The following is a 20631-nucleotide window of genomic DNA, read 5'->3' on the forward strand; positions in this document are numbered from 1 at the left end:
CATGCCCCAGAAGTGGGGCTTGCTAGACGAATCCCAGGCAGGGGTGGTTGGTCCTCAGAGTCCTGGGGCTTCTGCTGACCAGTCGGGGGACCCCCATGGGAGGGACTCTCCTCCTTATAGCCTCTCAATGCACTTCTCGGGTTCTGTCCTTGCAGACATCGTTGGAGAGCCTGGGGAAGCAGACGGAGAGGCAGAGTCTGGACCTCTTCCACTACTTCCAGGAGGCTGTGCAGCTGTGGGAGAGCCACCGGAGCGCCGTGTCGGAGCAGGAGCTGGAGCTGGAGAAACGGGTGGAGCAGCACCGGCAGAAGCAGAACCAGGAGAATCAGGTGTGGGGGATGTAGAAACACGATCACCGTGCATACATCCACCGGACCATCCATCAATCATCCATCTACCCATCCACTCATCCATCCACCCACCCACCCATCCACCCATCCATCCATCCATCCATCCATCCATCCATCCATCCATCCATCCATCCATCCACCCACCAATCCATCCATCCATCTACCCACCCACCAATCCATCCATCCACCCACCCATGCATCCAGTGTGTATTTCTCAGCACCTACAACAGGCCACCGGCAGACGCAGTGCCAAGACCTGGGGTCATCAAGAAGAACTGCATCTGTTAGCTCTTGGTCTACCAACTCCTGGCCAGCAGAGTAGTGGGCACTGGACACACCTTCAGGAAAGGAGTCCTGGGCACTAAGGGCCAGTTGGAGGGCACCAGGGGTAGAGAGGGCTGGGGTGAGGGAAGAGACAGGCAAGGGCTTGCCTAACCTCTGGCCCAGGTTCTGAGGGCGAGGAGGCCTGGCTGCACGTCCAGGAGGATCTCTCCTAAGAGTGCAGGAGCACAGCACAGGGTGCAGTCTTCTGGGGAGGCCCAGGCTTCAGGGGCCACAGTGTTCTATTCCCCCGCCGATGTAAAAGCCCACCAGAGTGTGCTTCCCAATGGGTAGGAAAATCCTGGATGACAAAGATCAATGTTTCCATTCAGTTGTAAGTCTGAGGGATATAACGGCTCAGTTCGCACAGTGTACCTGGGCCCTCAGATGGCAGCTCTCCCCTGCCCCCCTCCTCCCCTCTCCCCGCCTCTTCCTGACCGGGTCAAAAGGGCCACCAGACTCAGGGAGGCTGGGGCAGCAACCAAGTGAGAGCAGATGACAAGTGCCGATGGACTTGACCCCTAATGGGGAGAACTCCACAGGGGCTGGGCCTGGGGGACTGAAGGCAGTAGCTGCCCATGAGCGCAGAAGGCCCCAATCTGTGGCCAGCAGCCACCTTCCAGGAGGGCCTCGCAGGAAGCAGCCGGAGGTGGAGGGAGTGGAGCGTGCTTGGCGGGTATTTCAGGACCCCTGTGAGGTCGAGGTCCCCCTCTTCTGGGATCTCCAGACTGCTCGAGGGAAGTCATTCTTGGCATCATGGAAGGACCTCAGGAAAGGTCAGTGTTTGGTGGTGAAGTCCAGGTCCTCCCTTTGAAAGATGGAAACGTTGAGGGTATCCAGACGAAAAGCAAGCCAAGAACTGTGACCCGTACTCCATGACATGAACCGAGATCCATTCAACACCGATGCTGAGACCCAAAGGGCAAACCTCAAACTGGCCAGCTCGGCCATGGAGCCAGACAGGGAGTGGGTGCCTAGGGCCAAAAGCGGAGGGACGGACGGAGGCTCTGTGCCTCTCCCCTGACCAGGACTCCTCCCTTCCAGAATAGCGGTGTCCCCTTTCCAGCCTGCCCGCACTGGGCATCTGGTGAGTGTGGGTGGGAGAGGAGAGCAGTGAGCATGACCTGAGCAGGCTGGCTGGGGCCAGATGGAGATTTGCCTCTGAAGGAGCCCCATCGAGCTGGGGAGGGACGAGGACTCCAGGCCGGGAGAGGACCGCGACTTGGGGCAGAAGGCCCAGGGAGCAAGAGGATGAAGATATGCCGTGCCCCTTTGTGTAACGGAAAGACTGCTGTGGGTTTGCGTCACCCTTTTCCCCCTGGGGCGAGGACGTCCACTGAGGGGCAGGGTCTCTGAGGCACTAAGGTGCCACGAGTGTAGCTCTCCTGTGGGCAGCCGGCCTGACCCTCAGCTCCTATCTGCTTCTTTCTGTTTTCCGACTGCTGCCAGGCCCAGGAGGCCTGCCTGGACAAGCTGTTGGACCAGCTGAGGCAGCAGAGCCTGGAGCAGACCCTGAAGCTACATCTAGAAAGGGCCAGGGACATTCTGAAGAACATGGAGGCAAAGTAAGCAATGAGTCGGAACTGACTGACAGCAGGGAGTTAGGTTAAGACCTGGCCCCCAAAGGCAGAAGGTAGAGCAGATGGCCTGGGATTCCTGGTCTGGGCCACGGGCAGCCTGCTCAGGAACCTGGAGGTGTGCCCAGCCCAGTGGAGGGCAAACCCGATGCCTCTCGCTCTGGAGAATGCTTGCGGCCCTTTGCGGCTCCACTCTCAGCCAGTGCAGCGGCTTCAGGGACAACACGGTGCCTCTGGGGTTGACCTGGAAACCTGATGGAGAGGTTTTGAGGCAATGTGATCTGAAGGCTAAGCATATAGGCCCCGTCCCTGTTTTGAAAATGTATGTAGCATGCATGTTCTTCGTTTTTTCAAAAAGCCAACCAGTATAGACAGTGGAAATTTACCTCGAGTTGATTCTGACTCATGGGGACCCTATAGGAAGGGTGGAACTATCCCTGTGGGTTTCTGAGACTATATCTCTTTATGGGATTAGAGCTTCCTCTTTCTCCCACAGAGCGGCTGCTGGTTTCAAAGTCCTGACCTTTCGGTTACTAGCCCACCTTTCGGTTACTAACCACTACACCACCAGGGCCCCCCTATACACATATAGTATAGTGCAGTACAGTCTAGTATCATAGTCTTTAAATAAAGCTTGTAAGGGAGCCCTGAGATGACTTCCTTTCTAAATGACCTTGGAGATGTATCCTCTCATGGGGGTGCTACTTCATGACCCCTCCTCCTCTAGCTGAGTAGCTTTCCCAGATGGGTTGCTGTTTGTCCATCAGACAGTTCCGCGTGGACTTCCATGTGTCTTTATGCCCTTGTGCAAACGCACTCTGTGTTCCGTCGGCAGAAATGGAATTGCCCTGCCAAGTAGATGGCTGTGGTAAGCTTCAGAAACACAGCTTCGGGTCAGTTAGGTACCCCTGAGTCTTGGTTGCCCGACCTGAAGAAATAAAAAAAGCCCAGGCCTGGCATTCAGAGGCTTTGGTGGGGTGACACAGGACGGGCAGGACAGTGGGCAGGAAGGGGGAGCTCTTGCTGCCACAGGACAAAGCAGTGATGATGCTTCAGTGGGGTGGGGGGTTGCGCGAGGTCTGGTATGGACTTGTGGCCAGTGCAGCTGGCGGAGGCTTGCCGGTTGCTAGGATGCTCAGCAGGTTCCAGTGAAGCTCACAGGGCAGGACAGACTAGGAAGAAGGGCCTGGCAATCTGCTTCTTCGCATCAGCTAGTGAACGCTCTCCATAACTGGTCATGGGGCGAGAGCAAGATCAGGCAGCATTTCATTCCATTGGGAGGGGTGAGGCAGGCTGCAGCAGTTGCAGCAGTCATCGCATGATTGGTACGTCCCTGTGTTGTCCCATGACCCTCCACATCGTCAGCAGAACGGCACCACCAACCCAGGGACTGCGGTCGTTGAAGAGAAGTCCACATCCTAGCTCTCTGCGGCTCTAAAGGCCAGATTTGGTCTTGCCTCCCTGGGGTCTGTGATGTTGCTCCTATTCCTTGGTTCTTCCGACTTCCACTCCTCAGACTGGCCTTCCCACCTGCCTCGCAGGTATGAAAGTTCCCACGCCATGCTGAGGAAGGAAGTGATGGCGTACCCAGAGATCATGCTGAAAGAACTCAATTCCTACAGCTACAGCCTCAGCCGACACTTCTACGTTCGGGAAATCTTTGGGCAGGTGTGGAGAGGCACACGGGGACCCTGGCCTGGGCAGAAGGGAGGGCCTGGCTGCTGCTTCTCCCCCACGTCGGGACTTCGGAACTCTCCCCGAGCTGCACCAGTTAGAGGCTGCGGTCAGATGGGGCTCGCAGCTGGAATGGGATTGACACTCATTGCCCCTGAGTCGATTACCACTCAGCTGCCACGGAGGACAGAGTAGAAGTGCCCTGTGGGTTTCTGGCTTTCCATCTTTACTGGAGTTGACAGCCTCATCTTTCTCCCACGGAGCGGCTGGTGGGTTCAAACTGCTGACCTTGTGGTGAGCCACTCAGCGTGCAACCCGCCACACCACCAGGGCTTATTTATGACGCTGAGTTCCTGACCCTATCCACATACCCCCACCCTCCCCCCCTCCTGCCCCAGGCCAATAAGCCTAAAACAGAGCTCTGACTTATTCATCTTCCTGCTCAAAACACCCTCCACACCTCTGCAGTCCGCACCGAATCCCACACACAGTTCTTCAATGCCCACACAGGTCCCCACACCTGGGGCTCCAGACTTCACACTCCCAAGTGTGATAAGCTCATCCCACTTGCTGTGTGTGCCCCCTGCAGGCCAGCTCTGCTTGTGCCTCTGTAGGTCCCCGGTGCACCCACACTGCCAGCCCACGTCCAGTGGCCACTGATCCTGACCCCTCATCCTGTCCCTGCCCTTCCCTGCCAACACTGCTCTCCATCCCTGAACGTGCTTGTCTGGTGCTGTTGGCACCACTCTTGTCCGGCGACTCTGCATCATCAGAAGAACGGCACCCCCAACCCAGGGACTGCGGTTGATGAGGAGAAGTCCTCACCCCAGCTCTCTGCAGCGCTAAAGACCAGATTTGGTCTTGCCTCTCTGGGGTCACAGACCCCAGAGAATCTGACCAGAATGCCTTTCCTGAAGAGCCAAATCCCACTCCCTGCCATCGCATCGATTCTGACTCATAGTGACCCCATAGGATGGTGTAGAGCTGTCCCTGTGTGTTTCTGAGGCTGTAACTCTTTACGGAAGTAGAAAGCCTCATCTTTCTACTCTGGAGCCACGGGTGGTTTTGAACTGCTGGCCTTTTGATTAGCAGCCCAGTGTGTAACCATATGCCACCAGGGTTCCTTCCTGAAGGGAAGGTATTCCTTGTGCATTTCATTTCATATCAGCTGCCCGTGGCTCAGCCTTGCACGGCGCCATTCAGACTCAGTGCCAGCCACTGCCCCTAGGGTAGTCTGTGAACATCTGCCTTGGTGGAATTGCCCCGAGTTTGGCTCTGTCACCAGAGAGCAAACTTGCTTGGGGTTGACACAGACCTGGGGGTGCCCAGTTCCTCCCAGCAGACCCCGCTCCTCTCCTGTCCCTGTCACTAATAAATGCCCCCCCCCCCCCCGGTATACTAGTAGGAAAGTTGGCAGTTTGAACTCACCCAGGCGCACCTCGGGAGAAAAGCGATTAACTAATCATTGCTGGCCCTGGAAACCAGATGGCACACGTAGCCCTGCTCTGCGAGGTGGACGGGCGCCAGGAGTGGGTGTCGGCTCCACGGTAGCTGGGTTTTGGGGAGGTTCTGGGTTAAATAGTGAACATTTTTGGAGTCCCGCCTCTCAAGGTGGAGGCTGATGGAGGTCACTCTTGAGAGGCGAGTGGACAGACTGATGCTGCCTCCATCCTATTTCACACGGAGGGCATCCCCTAAGGCTGGCAGGACTTTCCCAGGGTCCCTCCACTAGGCCTTGGACCTAGGCCTGCATACTGCCGCCACCCTGTGATCCGTCCACCCAACACACGCCCCCACCCCCCACCCCCACCTGCCCCCGAGCCTGTGCATCGCAGGTGCACAGGGGGCTCGCAGCTGGGCTGTCAGGATTCCTTCCCATTAAGTCTGTTCACCTCCAGCTTTGGGGGGGACCAGATGCCTGTACCTTTGTTCATCCCTTGGGGAGCAGGGGGAGGGTGTTGGTCTTTGTCCCCGATCACTGCCAACAAGTGTGCCCAGAAAGGGATGATCACTTTCATGCCTAGGTGCTGATGGAGGCTGCTGGGCTGCCTGGGACTAGGGGAAACTCTTCCCTAGCGTGGGTCCATGCTGACTTACACGCGGCCAGCGCCTGGGGGCGGGTGGCCTTCAGGAGTTACCCTGCGAGAATGGCAGCCCTGGTCACCCAAGGCCTGTGCTCTTCCCCTCATAGAACCTGGACGGGAGCATCTTCTTCAGATGCCGGGAGCCAGGTAACCCTTTCCCAATCCAGGGGTGGTTCTTGGGGAGCAGGTGTACACGCGTGTCTGAGTTGGGGAGGCCTCGGGGTCCCGATCCCCTGGGTGACCAACCTGTCTCTGCACACCCACCCTGCGGTGCCGCGCCTCGCAGAGGTGCACGAAAAGCTCTTCCAGGGGAGCCAGCAGAGAGGACTGCAGAGAGGACTGCAGGCCGCTTTGGGCCAGCGTGCCAGCAGAGAGACCAGTCCCTCCCAGAGCAGGCATGAGGCAGAAGGGACGCAGGAAGACGGGGAAAGCCTGGAAAACCAGCCCTTTACAAACGAAGAGCGGCTGGGCCCGCCTGGAGCACCAAAGAGGGATGAGTCCCTGGAGGATGAGGACAAAGAGCGGCTGGGCCCGCCCGGAGCGCCCGAGAGGGATGAGTCCCCCGAGGATGAGGATGCTGTCCAAGGGCCGGAGGAGCCGCCAGTTCAGAAAGAGAGCACCTCAGAGCTTTCCCTGTCTGCTCAGGAAGACCAGGGGCAGGAGGAGGAGGAGGAGGAAGAGGAGAGAGCGTCTGTGGAGGAGGTAGGCCGGCAGGTTCATTCATGGGCCTGAGAAACGGTGCGTGTCGGAGCCCTGGTGGTGGTGTGGTTGTGTGTTGGGCTGAGATCCACAGGGCTGGCAGTTGGGAGCCACCAGCAGCTCCTGCGGGGAAGGCCAGGCCGGGCTTTCCACAACCTCGGAAGTCCATGGGACGCTGTGAGTCAGCGTGGCTCAGCTTCATGATGGCAGTGAGGCTGGGTTGGGGTTCTGTCCTGTCCGTGCACCCCTGATACGAGCGAGCGGGGGGCCTCCAGGGCCCAGCCTCCACGGAGGGACACAGGGAGGGTGCGGAAAGGACTCACATTTTCCCTTTCATCGGTGAGAATCCAGTTTCTCAGGCACAACAGCGCTTTCTGGAAACCGCCCTTTCTCTCGTCACTCCCCTTCCAACATCCCACTGTAGGGTCACCTCACAGCTAACGATGGCCTTTCCCGTCTCACCCCCTCTCACGAGGGGTGCCCGGGGTGCATCTCTGAAGCCAAGCCTGGCCGCCATCTCCTGTCACTGTCATTGAACACCCTGTGGGATGGGTCTCCGTGAGGCAGAGTCAACTGGAAGATGGTTGTTGCTTTTCAGTTGTGTAACTCAAGGTGTCCTCCCCCAGATGAGAGCAGGCTGCCCCACCCCACCGCCCCACCCATCTAGGCCTTTCCCTGACTCGGTAGCACAAGAGAGCCTCCCGTGCCCTCCCGGCCTGCACGCAGCCACACAGGACTCTCAGAGACCCCGGACGGACCTCGAGATGGGAAATCTTTGAAGTAGACAGACTCACGGACGAGGAACGTGAAGCGCATTAATCTAACCACACATTTGCAATGGATACCTGCTCTGTGCCACGGGGGGAATTCTCTCTGATCAGGGGCCCCAGACTCAAATGTCCACGGGCGTGTACTAGAGCGGGGGCAGGGAGGGGGGGCTGGCAACCCACAGGAGCATCCTGAGGAGGCAGGGGGGTTGAGCATGGCTTTCTCAACCCTGTGGGATGGGGTTCACCAGTTCTTCTGGTTTCTGAAGAGAAACCAGAATCCAGAGGTTTTTCACTTTTATTTTTTAATCGGATGATTTCATAACTCTAAAAAGCATTGTCTGGAGAGGGTCACCAGAGCTTCCGGACCAGATAGCCTAGGAGGAAAGGCCTGCTGATGTACTTCTCAAGGGCAACCTTCTGGATCTGCAGCGGGTCATGGGAGCAGCCCAGGGTCTGCTCTGTTGTGCCTGGGGTCGCCCGGATCCAACGGCAAAACAATATAACAGGGCGGGGGCTCTTGGCCAGATTAGGCCCACAGGTCACTGGCCAAGGCAGGTGTGGTCGGGATTGTGACACACTTCCGATGCCTTGTCACCTGCTTAGGCCGAGTGCAAGGAAGAGATGCTGGAGGAAACCCCCACCGAGGACATGGAGAGCTTCACAACTTCCAGCGGGAACACGTACTTTGTCTTCCTCCCCCTGGAAGAAGAGCAGTGTTTCAGGAGGGCTCATTCCTACCCCTCGGCCATGCTCAGTGAGGAACTTGGAGACACCAGGTTCCTGGAGCACGTCATCATTCCACCCAGTCTGCTTGCAGAATTGAAGAAGCAGTGAGTAGACGCATGCTTTCCTGCCCGTCTGTAACTGTGTGAGGCTGGTGGACTTGAGAAACAAGTCCAGTAACACTCATATATGTGTCTACATCAAGGAAGCAGCCCAGCCAGTCCAACTCAAGCCCCTAAGCCCAACACGAGTCCGTAGGTCCCTCTGAAGACTCACACGGCCCCATGCACTGATGCGGTGTGCAGGAAGGTCGCAGGCTGGTGATGGCAAAGTCATGTGGATCCAACTTCGTTGGAAACATGGCAAGGTTCTGGCAGCTCCCCGGGGCAGCAAGCAGGAAGGTGAAGGCAGAGAGAGGGAGGTTCCCAGGACCTTCCTTATGAGAAGGCCATGCCCACAGTGAGGCATCATCCACCCCTACACTTTTAGCCGTCTTCAAGTTGACATGAAGTTACGCAACCACCACAGTCAACAAACATTGGAACGGTGTGGGGTGGGAGGCAGGGGTAAGAGACACAACCGCCGACACGTCCATCTCCAGGGTTCCGTGTGAGCAGCCCTGCTGGCACAGTGGGCTATGAATTAGGCAATTAACCACCAGGTCGTCTGTTAGAAATCGCCAGCTGTTCCTAAGGGAGGAGGAGGAGGCTTTCCGCTCCTATAAAGAATTACTCTCTCAGAGGAGCTACGCATCAGAAACGACTCAAAGGCAATGAGGGTGTTGAGTGTCTCATGTAAGAGTGGCTGCCTGTGACCCCCTTGTCCCATGGTTCATGGGGCTTCCACCCTACTGGGCCACGTCTGGCTGCATTTCTCAATAGGACAGGTGTTTCCAAACCCCCACCCCCAATCCCATTCAGCTAGGACACCTCCACACTGGAAGCACGCAGAGCTTTTTCCTGCAGCCATCTTTGTACGCTCAAAACACAGGAAGCAGCCCCCTGCACACGATGAATGGGGGGAGAGGAGAGCAAGGAAGAGGTGTGCTCTGTGCCTCACTGGTCCCGACTGAGGACGGGGCTGACCCTTGCCCGTCTCTCCCGCAGGCTCCGGACTGGCTTTTTCGAGCACCTGGAGAAATGGTTCGACCAGTGTTCCGTCAACATCCAGGTCATCATGACCACCAAGCTGGAGGAGTTGGAGCTGGAGCTGAAGCTGCGTCTGCACCTGCTCCAGCCCAGAGCCCAGTACATTGAAGGAGACATCCACAACTTCCGGGCAGGTAGAGAGCCTGCCTGCGGCACCTGTGCCTGCCGTCTCCCGCTCATGCCCTGCTCCTGCCTGCCCCCCAGTGCCCTTGACCACATCCCCACCACTCTGTGAAAGACGTGTATGAGGTGTCATCACGCCCAGGCTCTCGACGAGTGGGGTGGTCAGAGTCCTCAGTGAAGGACATGCACAAAGGACTAAGGGTATGGGCCGCAAGGCCGGTAGTTCAAACCCACCAGCTGCTCCTGGAGAGAACGATGAGGCTGTCTGTTCCCGTAAAGATTTCCAAAGACCCGGGAACCCTATACAGCAGTGTTTCTCAACCTTCCTAATGCCGCGACCCTTTCATACAGTTCCTCATTGTAGTGACCCCCCCCCCAAGCATAACATTATCTTCTTTGCCACTTCATCACTGTCATTTGGCTACTGTGATGAATCGGGTGGCCCCTGTGAAAGGGTCGTTCGACCCCCAAAGGGGTCGCGACCCACAGGTTGAGAACCACTGCTATATAGGGTCCCGATGAATCAGAATTGGCTCGAGGGAGTGGATTTTTTTGTGTGGAGGGCCTCTGGATGGCTTGACCGCTAACATACAGATTGTCGATTCAAACCCACCTGCTGGGACCACAGATGAAAGGCCCGCAGAGGTAAGAGCCAAGAAAGCCCCCGTGGAGCTCGGGGCCACTCTGCAACACGCGTGTCCCGTGTAGGTTTCCCTGGAATGGGGTTGGCTTGACTCGGCAGCCCTAGGTGGTCTCCTTGCTTCATCGAGTTTCTCATGCTGAGGTGCGTGCGGAAGGTCACTCTGGAACCAGAGCCGCCCCATCCAGTCCGTGGATGGCGCACCTGCGTGGGGGCGTGTGGCTCGGCCTCTCCAGCTGTGTGACCCCGGCAAGGCGAGCTCTCTGAAACAGCCCCCAGAGAAGCAGCGCGTCATGGCATCAGCCGCTCATTTTGTTGCGGGAGCAGGATGGCTGCTCACATAGTTTTCCTGGCCATCACCGGGAAATCGGGGTTGCCAGGCCGATTTCTTCCTCGACGCTGCTGGGGGGCTTGAACCACCAACCCCTTGGTCACCAGCGGAGTCAAACCGTTTGTGCCACCCAGGGGCCCGTTGTTGTTGTTAGCAGACCTTGGTTTGGGCCCCCCTGTCTTTCCTTCTAGGGCTAGGGTGGGCACAGAAGGGAACTTGGCCTCAGCGGTCCCTGCTCTGCAGCTGCCTGGGAAAGGCTGGGGCTGGTCCCTGCCCCGGGATGTGCGGGTGCCCTTGGTACTGCAGGGCCGGCAGTGAGCCCCCGCTGTGCGGCCCTCTTTCAGCCGAGCTCCTGCTGCACCAGGGGCGGGTGGACAGACACTGTGCCGGGGTAGTGGAGACGCTGAAGAAGGAGAGGCTGATGTTCCGCCAGTTCCAAGAAGAGCAAGACCTGAGGAGCAAAAACTTCCGCCGCAAGATCTTCGACATGGAGCATACCTTCTTGAACGCCTCCCGGAGCCACAAGTAAGGGGCCCCAGGGCCGCCACCTGCCCGCTGCTGGGTAGCCACCACCACACCGACCCACGGACTGCAGAACGGAAGTAGATCCCATGGAAGTCTCAGGCTGATTTGGGGCATGCAGAGCACCAGGCCTTTCTTCAGAGGCACCTCTAGGTGAACTTGAACTCCAGGCTCAGGTTAGCGACTGAGCGTGTTTACCACCTGCTCAGCCAGGGGCTCCCTCTGATGGATTCAGGAGCAGGTTCCGGGGCCCCTCGGCATCTTCTCTTCTGAGCTAGCCTCTACAAAAGACTCTACCATGAGCCACTGGGCCTCCCCAGGGTTCTGTCCACCCGGATCTTCCACATCCAGTGATGGCTGTCCTTAGCACACATGTTTCTGGGGGAGATTTGATACAGCCTCTGCCTCTCCTAGGAAAGGGGACAGCCCAGGAAGAGATGAACTCAGAGGGGACTGGGTAGCGTTGAAGAGAGATGGGGAGGGGCCAGAATTCCCCATCAGAGAAGCACACTGGTCAGGCTCTGGAGAGGGGGTGCCCAGGAGAGGATGAGGGTCTCGGGGCAAACAGGTAGACAGGAAACCAGTCAGGAGCCCTCACAGGAGTCTCTGTCTCAATCTCCGTCAGAAGCACATGGGACACTTGGTCAAGGCGGTCTTGGTTGTAGAGTCGGAGCTCACAGAGCACTTGGTACTCAGGCCCCTGAGCATGGAGCTTGAAAAGAGTGTGTTGGAAATCTGGGGTGACAGGAGCCAGAGGGGGCGGGGGCGCCCTCCGCTAGCACCTTGTGAGTTACAGTGCCCAGCACATACTGGCACTTTGAACTTACGTCGAAGGACCCCTTTCCTACCCAGAGAGGCAGACTCTGGTTCTGGTGGTCCACCGCTGGGCAGGCCACATGAAGTTGAAACAGCCTGGGAGGGGTCCTCCCGGGCCGGGGCCTCACCGCCCTGCCCGCCCATGCCCCGCAGGCTGGTGCTCCTGAACAACACGCTGCACAGGGAGCTGCTGAGCTACGTGGACGTCATCCAGGTGTCCCTGCGCAGCTTCCGGCAGTACTTGGAGGAGAGTCTGGGCAAACTGCGCTTCACCAACATCGAGTTCGTCCGCAACTGCAGGTGGGCAGGCCCAGGGACCCCCACGCAGCTCCGTGGGGGCGTCTTGGCACTCTGGCACAGCCTTGTAACTCCTTCCTAAATCACATCATCCTGGATTTCGTCTTTGACATTGGTGACAGGCTAGATTCATTTTTTTAAACGGTTGTTTTCTAAGTCATACATCTTATGTTCAGCAACATTGGTGCGATCAAACACCAACCCCCAAACACATCAACCTCATTGCCATCAGCCGATGCCGACTCAGAGCGCCCCTATAGGACTGGGTCGCACTGTGCCCTGCGGGTTTCTAAACCAGTAACTCTTTACGGGACCAGAGAGTCTCATCTTCCTTCCATAACTCGGCTGCTGGTTTTGAACTGCTGACCTTGCAGTGAGCAGCCCAAAATGTAACCACAAAACACAGAATGTTACCCAAAAGTGGAAACCTCTCCCCCAAAGGCCCATTGCCCTTTACTTCCTCTCTCCCTGAGCTGTCATCAAGGCTGTGGCGTCTCCAGGCCAGCCACGCTCATCCCACGGGCCCTGCCGCCCTGGGGGCTCTGTGCAAGTCTTCCTGGGTGGATCCCAGAGGAATCACATAGGCAGCACTGCACTTGTCTCCCTAGGACAGCGGTTCTCAACCTGTGGGTTGTGACCCCTTTGGGGGTTGAACAACCCAACCCTTTCATGGTCACCCGATTACTAACAGTAGCAAAATTACAGCGATGAAGTGGCAATGAAAATAATTTTATGGTTGGGGGGGTCACCACAACATGAGGAACTGTATGAAAGGGTCGAGGCATTAGGAAGATTGAGAACCACTGCCCTAGGGTCTGACCCTGTGTCTGGTCTGACAAACTGGCCAACATGGGAAAGCTGGACCCCGCCCCCACAGTGCCACTCCTGTACTCCTCTATCCCTGGCCTGGTCCTTTGCGCCTGAAGCCTAGGCAAGCCCAGCATTCGGCATAGCGGGGAACGCCCAGGCCTAGCTGGCGGCTTTTATTTCTCCTGAATCATTTTCAGGTTATTTTCAGAGGGCGGTAACTTTTCTGCTGAAGAAATCGACTCCCTGTGTAGCCGACTAGAGAAGGAGGCTTCGCGAATCGAGTTTGTCGAAAGCCTGATCATGATGAACATGGAGAAGATGGAGAGCGAGTACCTGGACCAGGTGGGTGAGCCCTGCCCCACGCCCCCAGCCAGGTTGCCAGGCCCTGGGCTACAAGGTGGTCCCTCAATTTTTCCCAGGCTAGATGGGGGAGTGAGCCCACTTTTCCACCATTAGTTAAGCCTTCCAACCTGTACTTCCAAAGTTTAAAGAAAATATCTAGTCTAAGTGAAGCTGCTCCCCTTTCCTTTTTGCCCCCCTTTCTCTCCAGGCCAATGATATCATCAATAAGTTTGAAAGTAAATTCCATAATCTCTCTGTGGACCTCATTTTCATAGAGAAAATCCAGCGGTTGCTGACAAGGCTGCAAGTGAACATCAAGTGTGAGGTAAGAGGGATTCATGGTCAACTGTGAATTTTTATCTGGTGCCATCTGCTTTATGAAGCAAGCACCGTCCCAGCTGCTGGGAGTCCCAACACCACCGTCTTAGCCCCCAAGGCACGTGCACACCAGCTTGGAAGGCGGAAGTTAAGCCACGGTGGCAGTCGCATTCCTTGAGCCGTGTGCACCACATGCCTGGCTGAGCCACATGCTTTGATATGCTTGCGTTGGTCCTTACAGAAGAGTAGGGGGCAAGGGTTATTTTGATCCCCATTTTGGAGATACAGAAACAGACAAATAAGAGGGGTACCCCTCACCCCCCAAAAAAACAGCCAACAGAAGAAAGCTCGTAGTACGTATTTCCACCCCCCCTAGGCAAGCATTAGGCAACTTGCTCAGAGCTATTGTACCCAGGGGGCGTTACCTGGGAAGGTTCTCGCTGGTAACAGTGAATTTTTTTCATAAAAGCAGTTTCACTCAAACTTCATTTTTTGTGATGGCCCGTTTAAGAAGAACAGCGTTGTGGCTGTGGAATTTTGTTGGCTGCTCAGGAAAAAATGCCGCAGAAACTGTTGTGATGTTGAACACAGCTTACAAGGACAGCAGTATGCGAAAAACTCAAGTGTACAGGTGGTTTTTCTCCTTTCAAAAAAGGTGAAATGTTGGTTGATGACAAACCTCGTTCTGAACATCAGATGGACAAAAATGTTGACTCTGTAGTGCATTTGGAGTTTGTTCCACCAGGGCAGACTGTTAATCAAGCCTTCTATTTAGAGGTTCTGAAAAGATTGCGTAACAGTGTGCGACAAAAAAGGCAGCCGGTGGTTTCAAACTGCTGACCTTGCGGATCGCAGCCCAAGTCATAACCACTACACCACCTGGGCCCAGAAAGTGGTGCTAAAGACATGCTGGAGGGAGAAGTGTGACGCAGCCTGGCAGGGGTGTGAGGAGCGGGGTGTCCAAAGAGAAGGTAGGGAGGCCAGAGAGGGGCCAGGCCTCCCAGGCAGAGCCTTGTGCATGCATGCTCTTGATGCTGGCGATGCCATCGGGGCAGTGGGGTCATTTGCCCAGGGCTGTACCTGCTGGGGCAGTCAGGTTGCCAGGTGTAGAATGGACGGGAGGTGGAGGTGGAGGTGTGAGGGGACCGGGGTGGGGAGACTAATAGGGGATGGGTGTTGGCAGGGAGAGCACCCCATCCAGAGCTGAGTGCTGGTGGGATGGGCAAGTCTTGAGGTGGTTGGAGAGAGGGGAGGAGGAAGAAGCCGAGGCGATTCCCAGGCCTGCTGGGTCATCCTGGAGCAGTGCTTGAGGGCCCCCTGGGTGCCGGAACAAGCAGAGATGAGCTAGACAGCCCTGCCCGCGGCTCACGAGAACTCAAAGGGAAGAGGGCTTGCTGCCATCCCGGGCTGTGGAGTCAGCTGGTGGGGATTCTGGGCCAGAGATTCCCCAGGGGCCTCTGCTTCCTCCTCCGTGACATGAAAGCAAAACCAACTGGCCCGTCCATGGCAGGGAGGAATGAGTGACTGTGCATCCAGCTCTTGGCACAGCCTCACGCACTGCCATCAGAGTGACCCCCAGGACGGGGCAGACCTGCCCTGTGGGATTCTGAGACAGTAACGCTTTAAGGGAAGTAGAAAGCCTTATCAATTTCTGCCTCCAGAGCGGCTGCTGGTTTTGAACTGTCGACCTTGCAGTAAGCAGCCCTGGTAATTTCTCAACAAAGGAGGTCTGTATGGAGGTGCAAGCTGAGTGCCTCACATCGGGGCCCTTAAAGCACCCCAAGGCCCTCGGGCAGGGGAGTCCCGGTACACGTCGAACGGGCGTATTCCTAATTGTCCTCCAGCAGATGCGGCCATGGCATTCCTTCCTGGATTGATATTTGGGGGTCTACGGTACTCAGAGGTTTCTTTGATTTTTAACATGCAAAACTGTGAGAAGCAAAATAAATTTTCTTCCTTTTTAAAAATTTGTAATGCTAACACTTCATTATTGGTATCACTTGGGTGTTTCAAACGACATGGATTTTTCATTCAGTTTAGGGAACATGATATGTTCAGTTAATTTACAGGAAAATTTCCACTGTCTCATATTTTAAAGATCACCTTGCTCTCACAATATGCATATTATCAAATGCATTTATTATTAAGCAAATTACATGAAATAAGAATGTTTATGTATTTCCACACAAAATGTCTACTAAGTAGGTCACACAATTTTAGACAAAGACGATAAATTATAAATGTCTATGGAAAGACTGCAAAAATACACGTTCACCGTGGAAAATATTGGACTAATACAAAAAGTAGAGAATAATTCTAACAGATTTGGAAGAAAAAGCACAGGAAATTAACTTGTTATTCATATGGTTGTCCAAGTCATATGATCTGTTTTTCCCCAAAAAAAACATGTTATTGGGGCTCCTACAGATGTCACCCCATTCCACAGTTCCACCTCACCAGGCAGTGTTGTGCGCTTGCGACCACAATCCATTTCAAAGCATTCTCTCCTTCTTGACCTCCTTGATAGCAGCCCCCTACCCCATGGTGCCCCCCCAAGAAACACGTATTCTACTTGTTGCCTCATAGGTTCATCAATCCTGGGTTTCATACAGCTGTGCAATATTTTTGAATATCTTTTAAAATACCATGCTTATTGTAATAAGTGTGGATATATGTGAATACATATTTATGACAAACCATTTGCTTTTTTATATGTGTTAAAAAAACTATTATTGATGTTCTATTTAGGTCAGCTGTCTCAGACACTGATAGCACTCCGCTGTCTGCAGGCCACCTGCTAAGGGTCTGTCTCGGCCCAGACTCCTGCTCATCTCCATTACGTGGCGTGGCTCTAGATTTTGGCCTTGGCTCCCACCAGGATGGGTTAGCAGGTGGGCTGTATAGTATTGAGCTGGACCCAACCAGGGCTGAATACTAATGGACTGAACTCATTAGTCCAGCTCTGGATCTCAGTGGTGCACTTGCTACAGTGGATCCCAGGCTGGTTCCAGCCCTTGCTTCTTGGGAGAAATAATTCACCCACGGGACCCAGCATCTAACAAAGCATCCAAGCCCCAAGCTCACTGCCATGAGTCAATTCTGACTCATAGCAAACCATAGGGCAGAGTAGAACTGCCCCTGTGGGTTTCTGAGACCGTACCTCTTTATGGGAGTAGAATGCTTCCTCTTTCTCCTGTGCTCCGGCTAATGGTTCGAACCGCTAGCCTTGTGGTTAGCAGCCCAGTGCATGAGCCACTAGGACACCAGGGCTCATAGTTCTTTTGAAAGTAAGAGCACAGAGGTTCCGTGAAGCATGGCACAGTGTTCGTACACTTGACAGAGGGCCAAGCCCGCTGAGCACCCCGCCTGCCTGGTGGGTTTCTTGTCATCCTTAACCCCCTACCCTCTCGCCCTGGCCCCTGCCCCAGAGTGACCCTGTGAGTGGGATTGTTTTGCTGGTAAATGTCTAAATGTTTTTGGCCTTGCTTCTTTGAGCTTGCTTTCCTCAACAATTCCTCATTCCCCAAATGGGGTTACCTTTTCCCACCACCCTACCCCACCCCCGGCTCTAAGCTGTACCTACCTAGCAGACTCCTCCTCTAGCCTCTGTTCTTGTACCTCGGAGACAGAAGATGATATGGCGCAGGTCAAAGCAGCGTGCTTTAACTGATCCCTACGAGAGCCAGCAGTGCATCGCACCGGGCACATTCGCTGCAGGAGACCTCTTTGAAGCGTTGAAAAGCAACCGTGTTTCTTAGAGGATGAATGTGCCCTTGACCCAAGCCACGGTGCTTCCAGTCACCTCGTGTGTGTGTGAACGTTGAACATCGAGCACGGAAGACTGAGAAAGAACCGATGTGTCTGGATTACGGTGCCGGCAGAGACGATTGGAAGTACCATGGGTTGCCAAAAGAAAAGTCAAATCTGTTTGGGAAGAAGTACAGCCGATAACACTGCTTGGGGACGTACTTTGGATGTGTTGTCAGGAGAGACCTGTCGCCGGAGCAGGACATCGCGCTCGGTAAAGGAGAGGGGCAGCGGAAACGAGGGACATCTTTAACAAGATGGATGGACACAGTGCCTGCAATGGTAGGCTGGAACACAGCAGTAAACGCGAGGACGGCACAGGGCCAGGGAGGATTTGTCGTGTTGTACATAGGCCCACTCAGCACCACCTAAGAACCACGACAATGGATAGGTTGAAGGGACTCTCATAAGAAAACTCATCCTTTAGAACCAAATGCCTCCTGACATGGAGCCAAATGGCTCATGTCACTGCTGCTGCAGTGGCACCCGGGCTGTTGTTAAAGCAGATGCTGTGTTTGAGGTCCTGACAGTCCTGCTAATGCTGCTCCTTGTGTCTGCACTCACAGGGGAGGATCCCAGTAATCCTGTTTTTAAATATCAGTCTAGTTCTTGGAGTGGAAAATGGAAGAAAACACTAGTGTACTGTAGCTTGTTGCTGCTCTTTTTTTTCTTACAGTCCTATTGGCACTTCATCCACCTATCATATTATTCAATCGTTCCATCTTCGTATCTTGAAAACATTGCTTGTTGCCGATCAGATCACCTCTTCGCTTTCCATGGAGTGCTGTGTGCCCCAGCCTGCTTGTCCTGCAGATAAACTGATGACCTCACTCCCGCTTTGCAAGCAACAACAACAACAATAACAACAACATGAGGGGGAACGTCAAAATGTTCACAGAAAATAGAATGATAAGATAATGGAATTTTTCCACAAACTTTTTGAAGTCCCCTAAAATGTGACTCTTGACCCGGTCATTACACAAGTGTCGGCTCAGGCGTGGCTCAGATATAGTCTAACCCTTCCGTGAATAACCTGGAAGTGAAATGGCACTCTGGAAACGTGGAGCGGCCAACAAGGAGTACAAGTCCTTCCAGAAGAAAGATGACCCCACTTCTAGATTCCCAGCACCTCCCGTGGAGGCTTGAGCAGAAGCTGTGGGGCTGGGAGTGGGGGTGGGGTGGGCGATGTGGCTGTGGAACCCAAAGCAGGAGCTGTTTCTCTCCCCAGTCTGTCCCGAAGAAGAGCAGGGCTGCTCCTGGTTCCATAAGGCATCAGGAGATTCCATAGGGCATCATGAAGAGAGCCAGTAACCTGGCTTTTACAAATCGCTGTCAGCTTGTTCTTATCGATCTGTGTATAATCAGCTGTCGTAGCTCCTTCCCTGCCCTGCGTTCCAGACAGACAGCCGCTGCCGCCTGCTCATCCGCAGCATCTGCCCCGCTGGCACCACCACCCCCGACACCCCAGAAAAAAGGCTTCTCCAGCACACTAATGTTTCCGTGCAGAAAGGATTTCAGGGGTCGTTTTAAGGAACCTCCGGGACTTCTAGGATTGTCTTTGTCCCCGTGTCCCCCATCTGCCAGATTTCCAGGAAACATACGATATAATGCTGCATGGTCCCCTGACCCAAATAGTTGACTGAATAATAAACCTCTAGTATTGTTTGTAACTTTGTTTTCATTCTTGGGAATTCTTCAATAGTAAAACACCAAACAAGAAGCAACTTGGTGGGGCGGGGAGGTGGGCCGTTACTGAGGGGCATTGATCTAATTTCTGGGAGGTTGGGGGAAGGTTTTTTTGTTTTGTTTTCTACCCTGCTTTTGTTTCTCTGTCCTCGATCCATGTCTCCGATAATACGTTTGCTGGACATTTTCCTGGTTGAGACAGGTATTTTAGAAACAGCCTCTGACACCTCCCTCTGGTTCTCTAGGTGGCAAAGTCCAATTCGCAAGCAAATGAATTAAATGCTTCTCTGGAGCAACTGCAAAGCAAGATAGAAACCTGCCGCAACTTGCGAGAGAGAGATGTAAGTGCAGAGCACAAGTCGGGCTGGGAGAACAGCAAGCATGCCGCCTGCTGGGACCTCCGCCCTGTGACTGGCTTAACTCTGTGGTTTGGACTCTATCCCAGAAGTCTCCAGCTCCAAGGAGCCTTGGAAGACTTCCTGGAGTTGAGGAAGAAAGGAGAAATCTCCCACCTCAAACCCACCCCCCACCCCCTTCCATAGCCTGGCAGGTGGAACCCCGTGAGTGTGAGTGCGGGCCTTACTTGTGGCTTCCTCATCCCTCTCCCTCCCAGCCCCCCCATGCACCCAGGCATCCCTGGCTGTAGGCAGCACTCAGCCCTGCCCTCTGTCCCGCTGCACACCTGCCTTCTCTCTGCTTCCTCACTTAAGGCTTCAGGTGTTACTTAGCACACAAGCTGATCTCATCTGTTCTTTGTACCTACACTGTGAGAAGTCTGAACGGAACAGAGTTTGAGGGTAGACCGCTTCTTGGGAAGTTCCCACCGGGTCCCTGACAGCACCAAGGGCTCTCTGGTTCACCCCCCCACCCCCCCTGTCCCAGCCACCCCGAGTGTGCCTTCCTCTGCCCCTCAGGCTCTCAGCGCCTCATTCCGGCACTCTGAGAGCCAGGTCCCCAGCCCGACATACATCCTCTTCCGTCTCAGTGATGCTGACTTGTGGTCTTATTGTCATTGCAAACTGACTGTGACTTTTACTTTTCTCTTCATTACTTTTCTCGCTGCGAAGTAATGTGCACTTCGCATCCCCCACCCCCCCAGTGGGTGGTCCTGCTGTCATCCATCGCCATGCCCCCAGTCACCTGTGTGAGTCTGGGCCTCCACGGGGGCCTTTGCACTGCCGAGGGGTGCACAGAGGAAAGGGCTCTGTACACTTTGCCCTTGGCTTCCCGGGGCCGCAGAGGACCCAGGGGAATGTGGTGTGACCATCCATGTCCACAGCTCTGGAGGGAAAGCCACGTCCTCTCCCAGGTGCCCTCAATGCCTGCCTCTGCCATCTCTAGCTAGTGCCTGGGGTAGGCGGGCAACAAGGGGACCAGGCGGGGGGAGTTTTGTGAGTTTGGGCCTGGTGAGGCTTGATTGCTTGGTTTGATTACAATTGCCGATTACGCCAGTATGTCACGAGCCGCGTGATCAATAATTACTTTCCGCTCTTTGATGGTTTCGAATGCTCAGTTTCTTCTCTGCAAAGGTACATCAAACAATCTAATCATCCTAAAATTAACTCGAATGATCAATTATAAGAGCATTACAGC

The 20631-nt window shown here is 54.8% G+C and overlaps 1 protein-coding gene across 1 annotated transcript in view; it reads left to right on the top strand.

The window, feature by feature from the left end:
- CCDC180 (coiled-coil domain containing 180) overlaps nt 1-20631 on the top strand; it is a 50581-nt gene that overhangs the window by 13981 nt on the left and 15969 nt on the right. The window contains exons 13-24 of the mRNA XM_075559507.1: nt 156-329; nt 2121-2236; nt 3790-3916; nt 6114-6153; nt 6293-6708; nt 8079-8305; nt 9305-9480; nt 10785-10965; nt 11932-12078; nt 13083-13227; nt 13436-13552; nt 19284-19379. Of these exons, the coding sequence (XP_075415622.1) occupies nt 156-329; nt 2121-2236; nt 3790-3916; nt 6114-6153; nt 6293-6708; nt 8079-8305; nt 9305-9480; nt 10785-10965; nt 11932-12078; nt 13083-13227; nt 13436-13552; nt 19284-19379 (1962 nt within the window). The remainder of the gene's footprint in view (nt 1-155; nt 330-2120; nt 2237-3789; nt 3917-6113; nt 6154-6292; nt 6709-8078; nt 8306-9304; nt 9481-10784; nt 10966-11931; nt 12079-13082; nt 13228-13435; nt 13553-19283; nt 19380-20631) is intronic.

This window comes from Tenrec ecaudatus, chromosome 10, assembly GCF_050624435.1.
Source record: "Tenrec ecaudatus isolate mTenEca1 chromosome 10, mTenEca1.hap1, whole genome shotgun sequence".
Taxonomy (NCBI): Eukaryota; Metazoa; Chordata; class Mammalia; order Afrosoricida; family Tenrecidae; genus Tenrec; species Tenrec ecaudatus.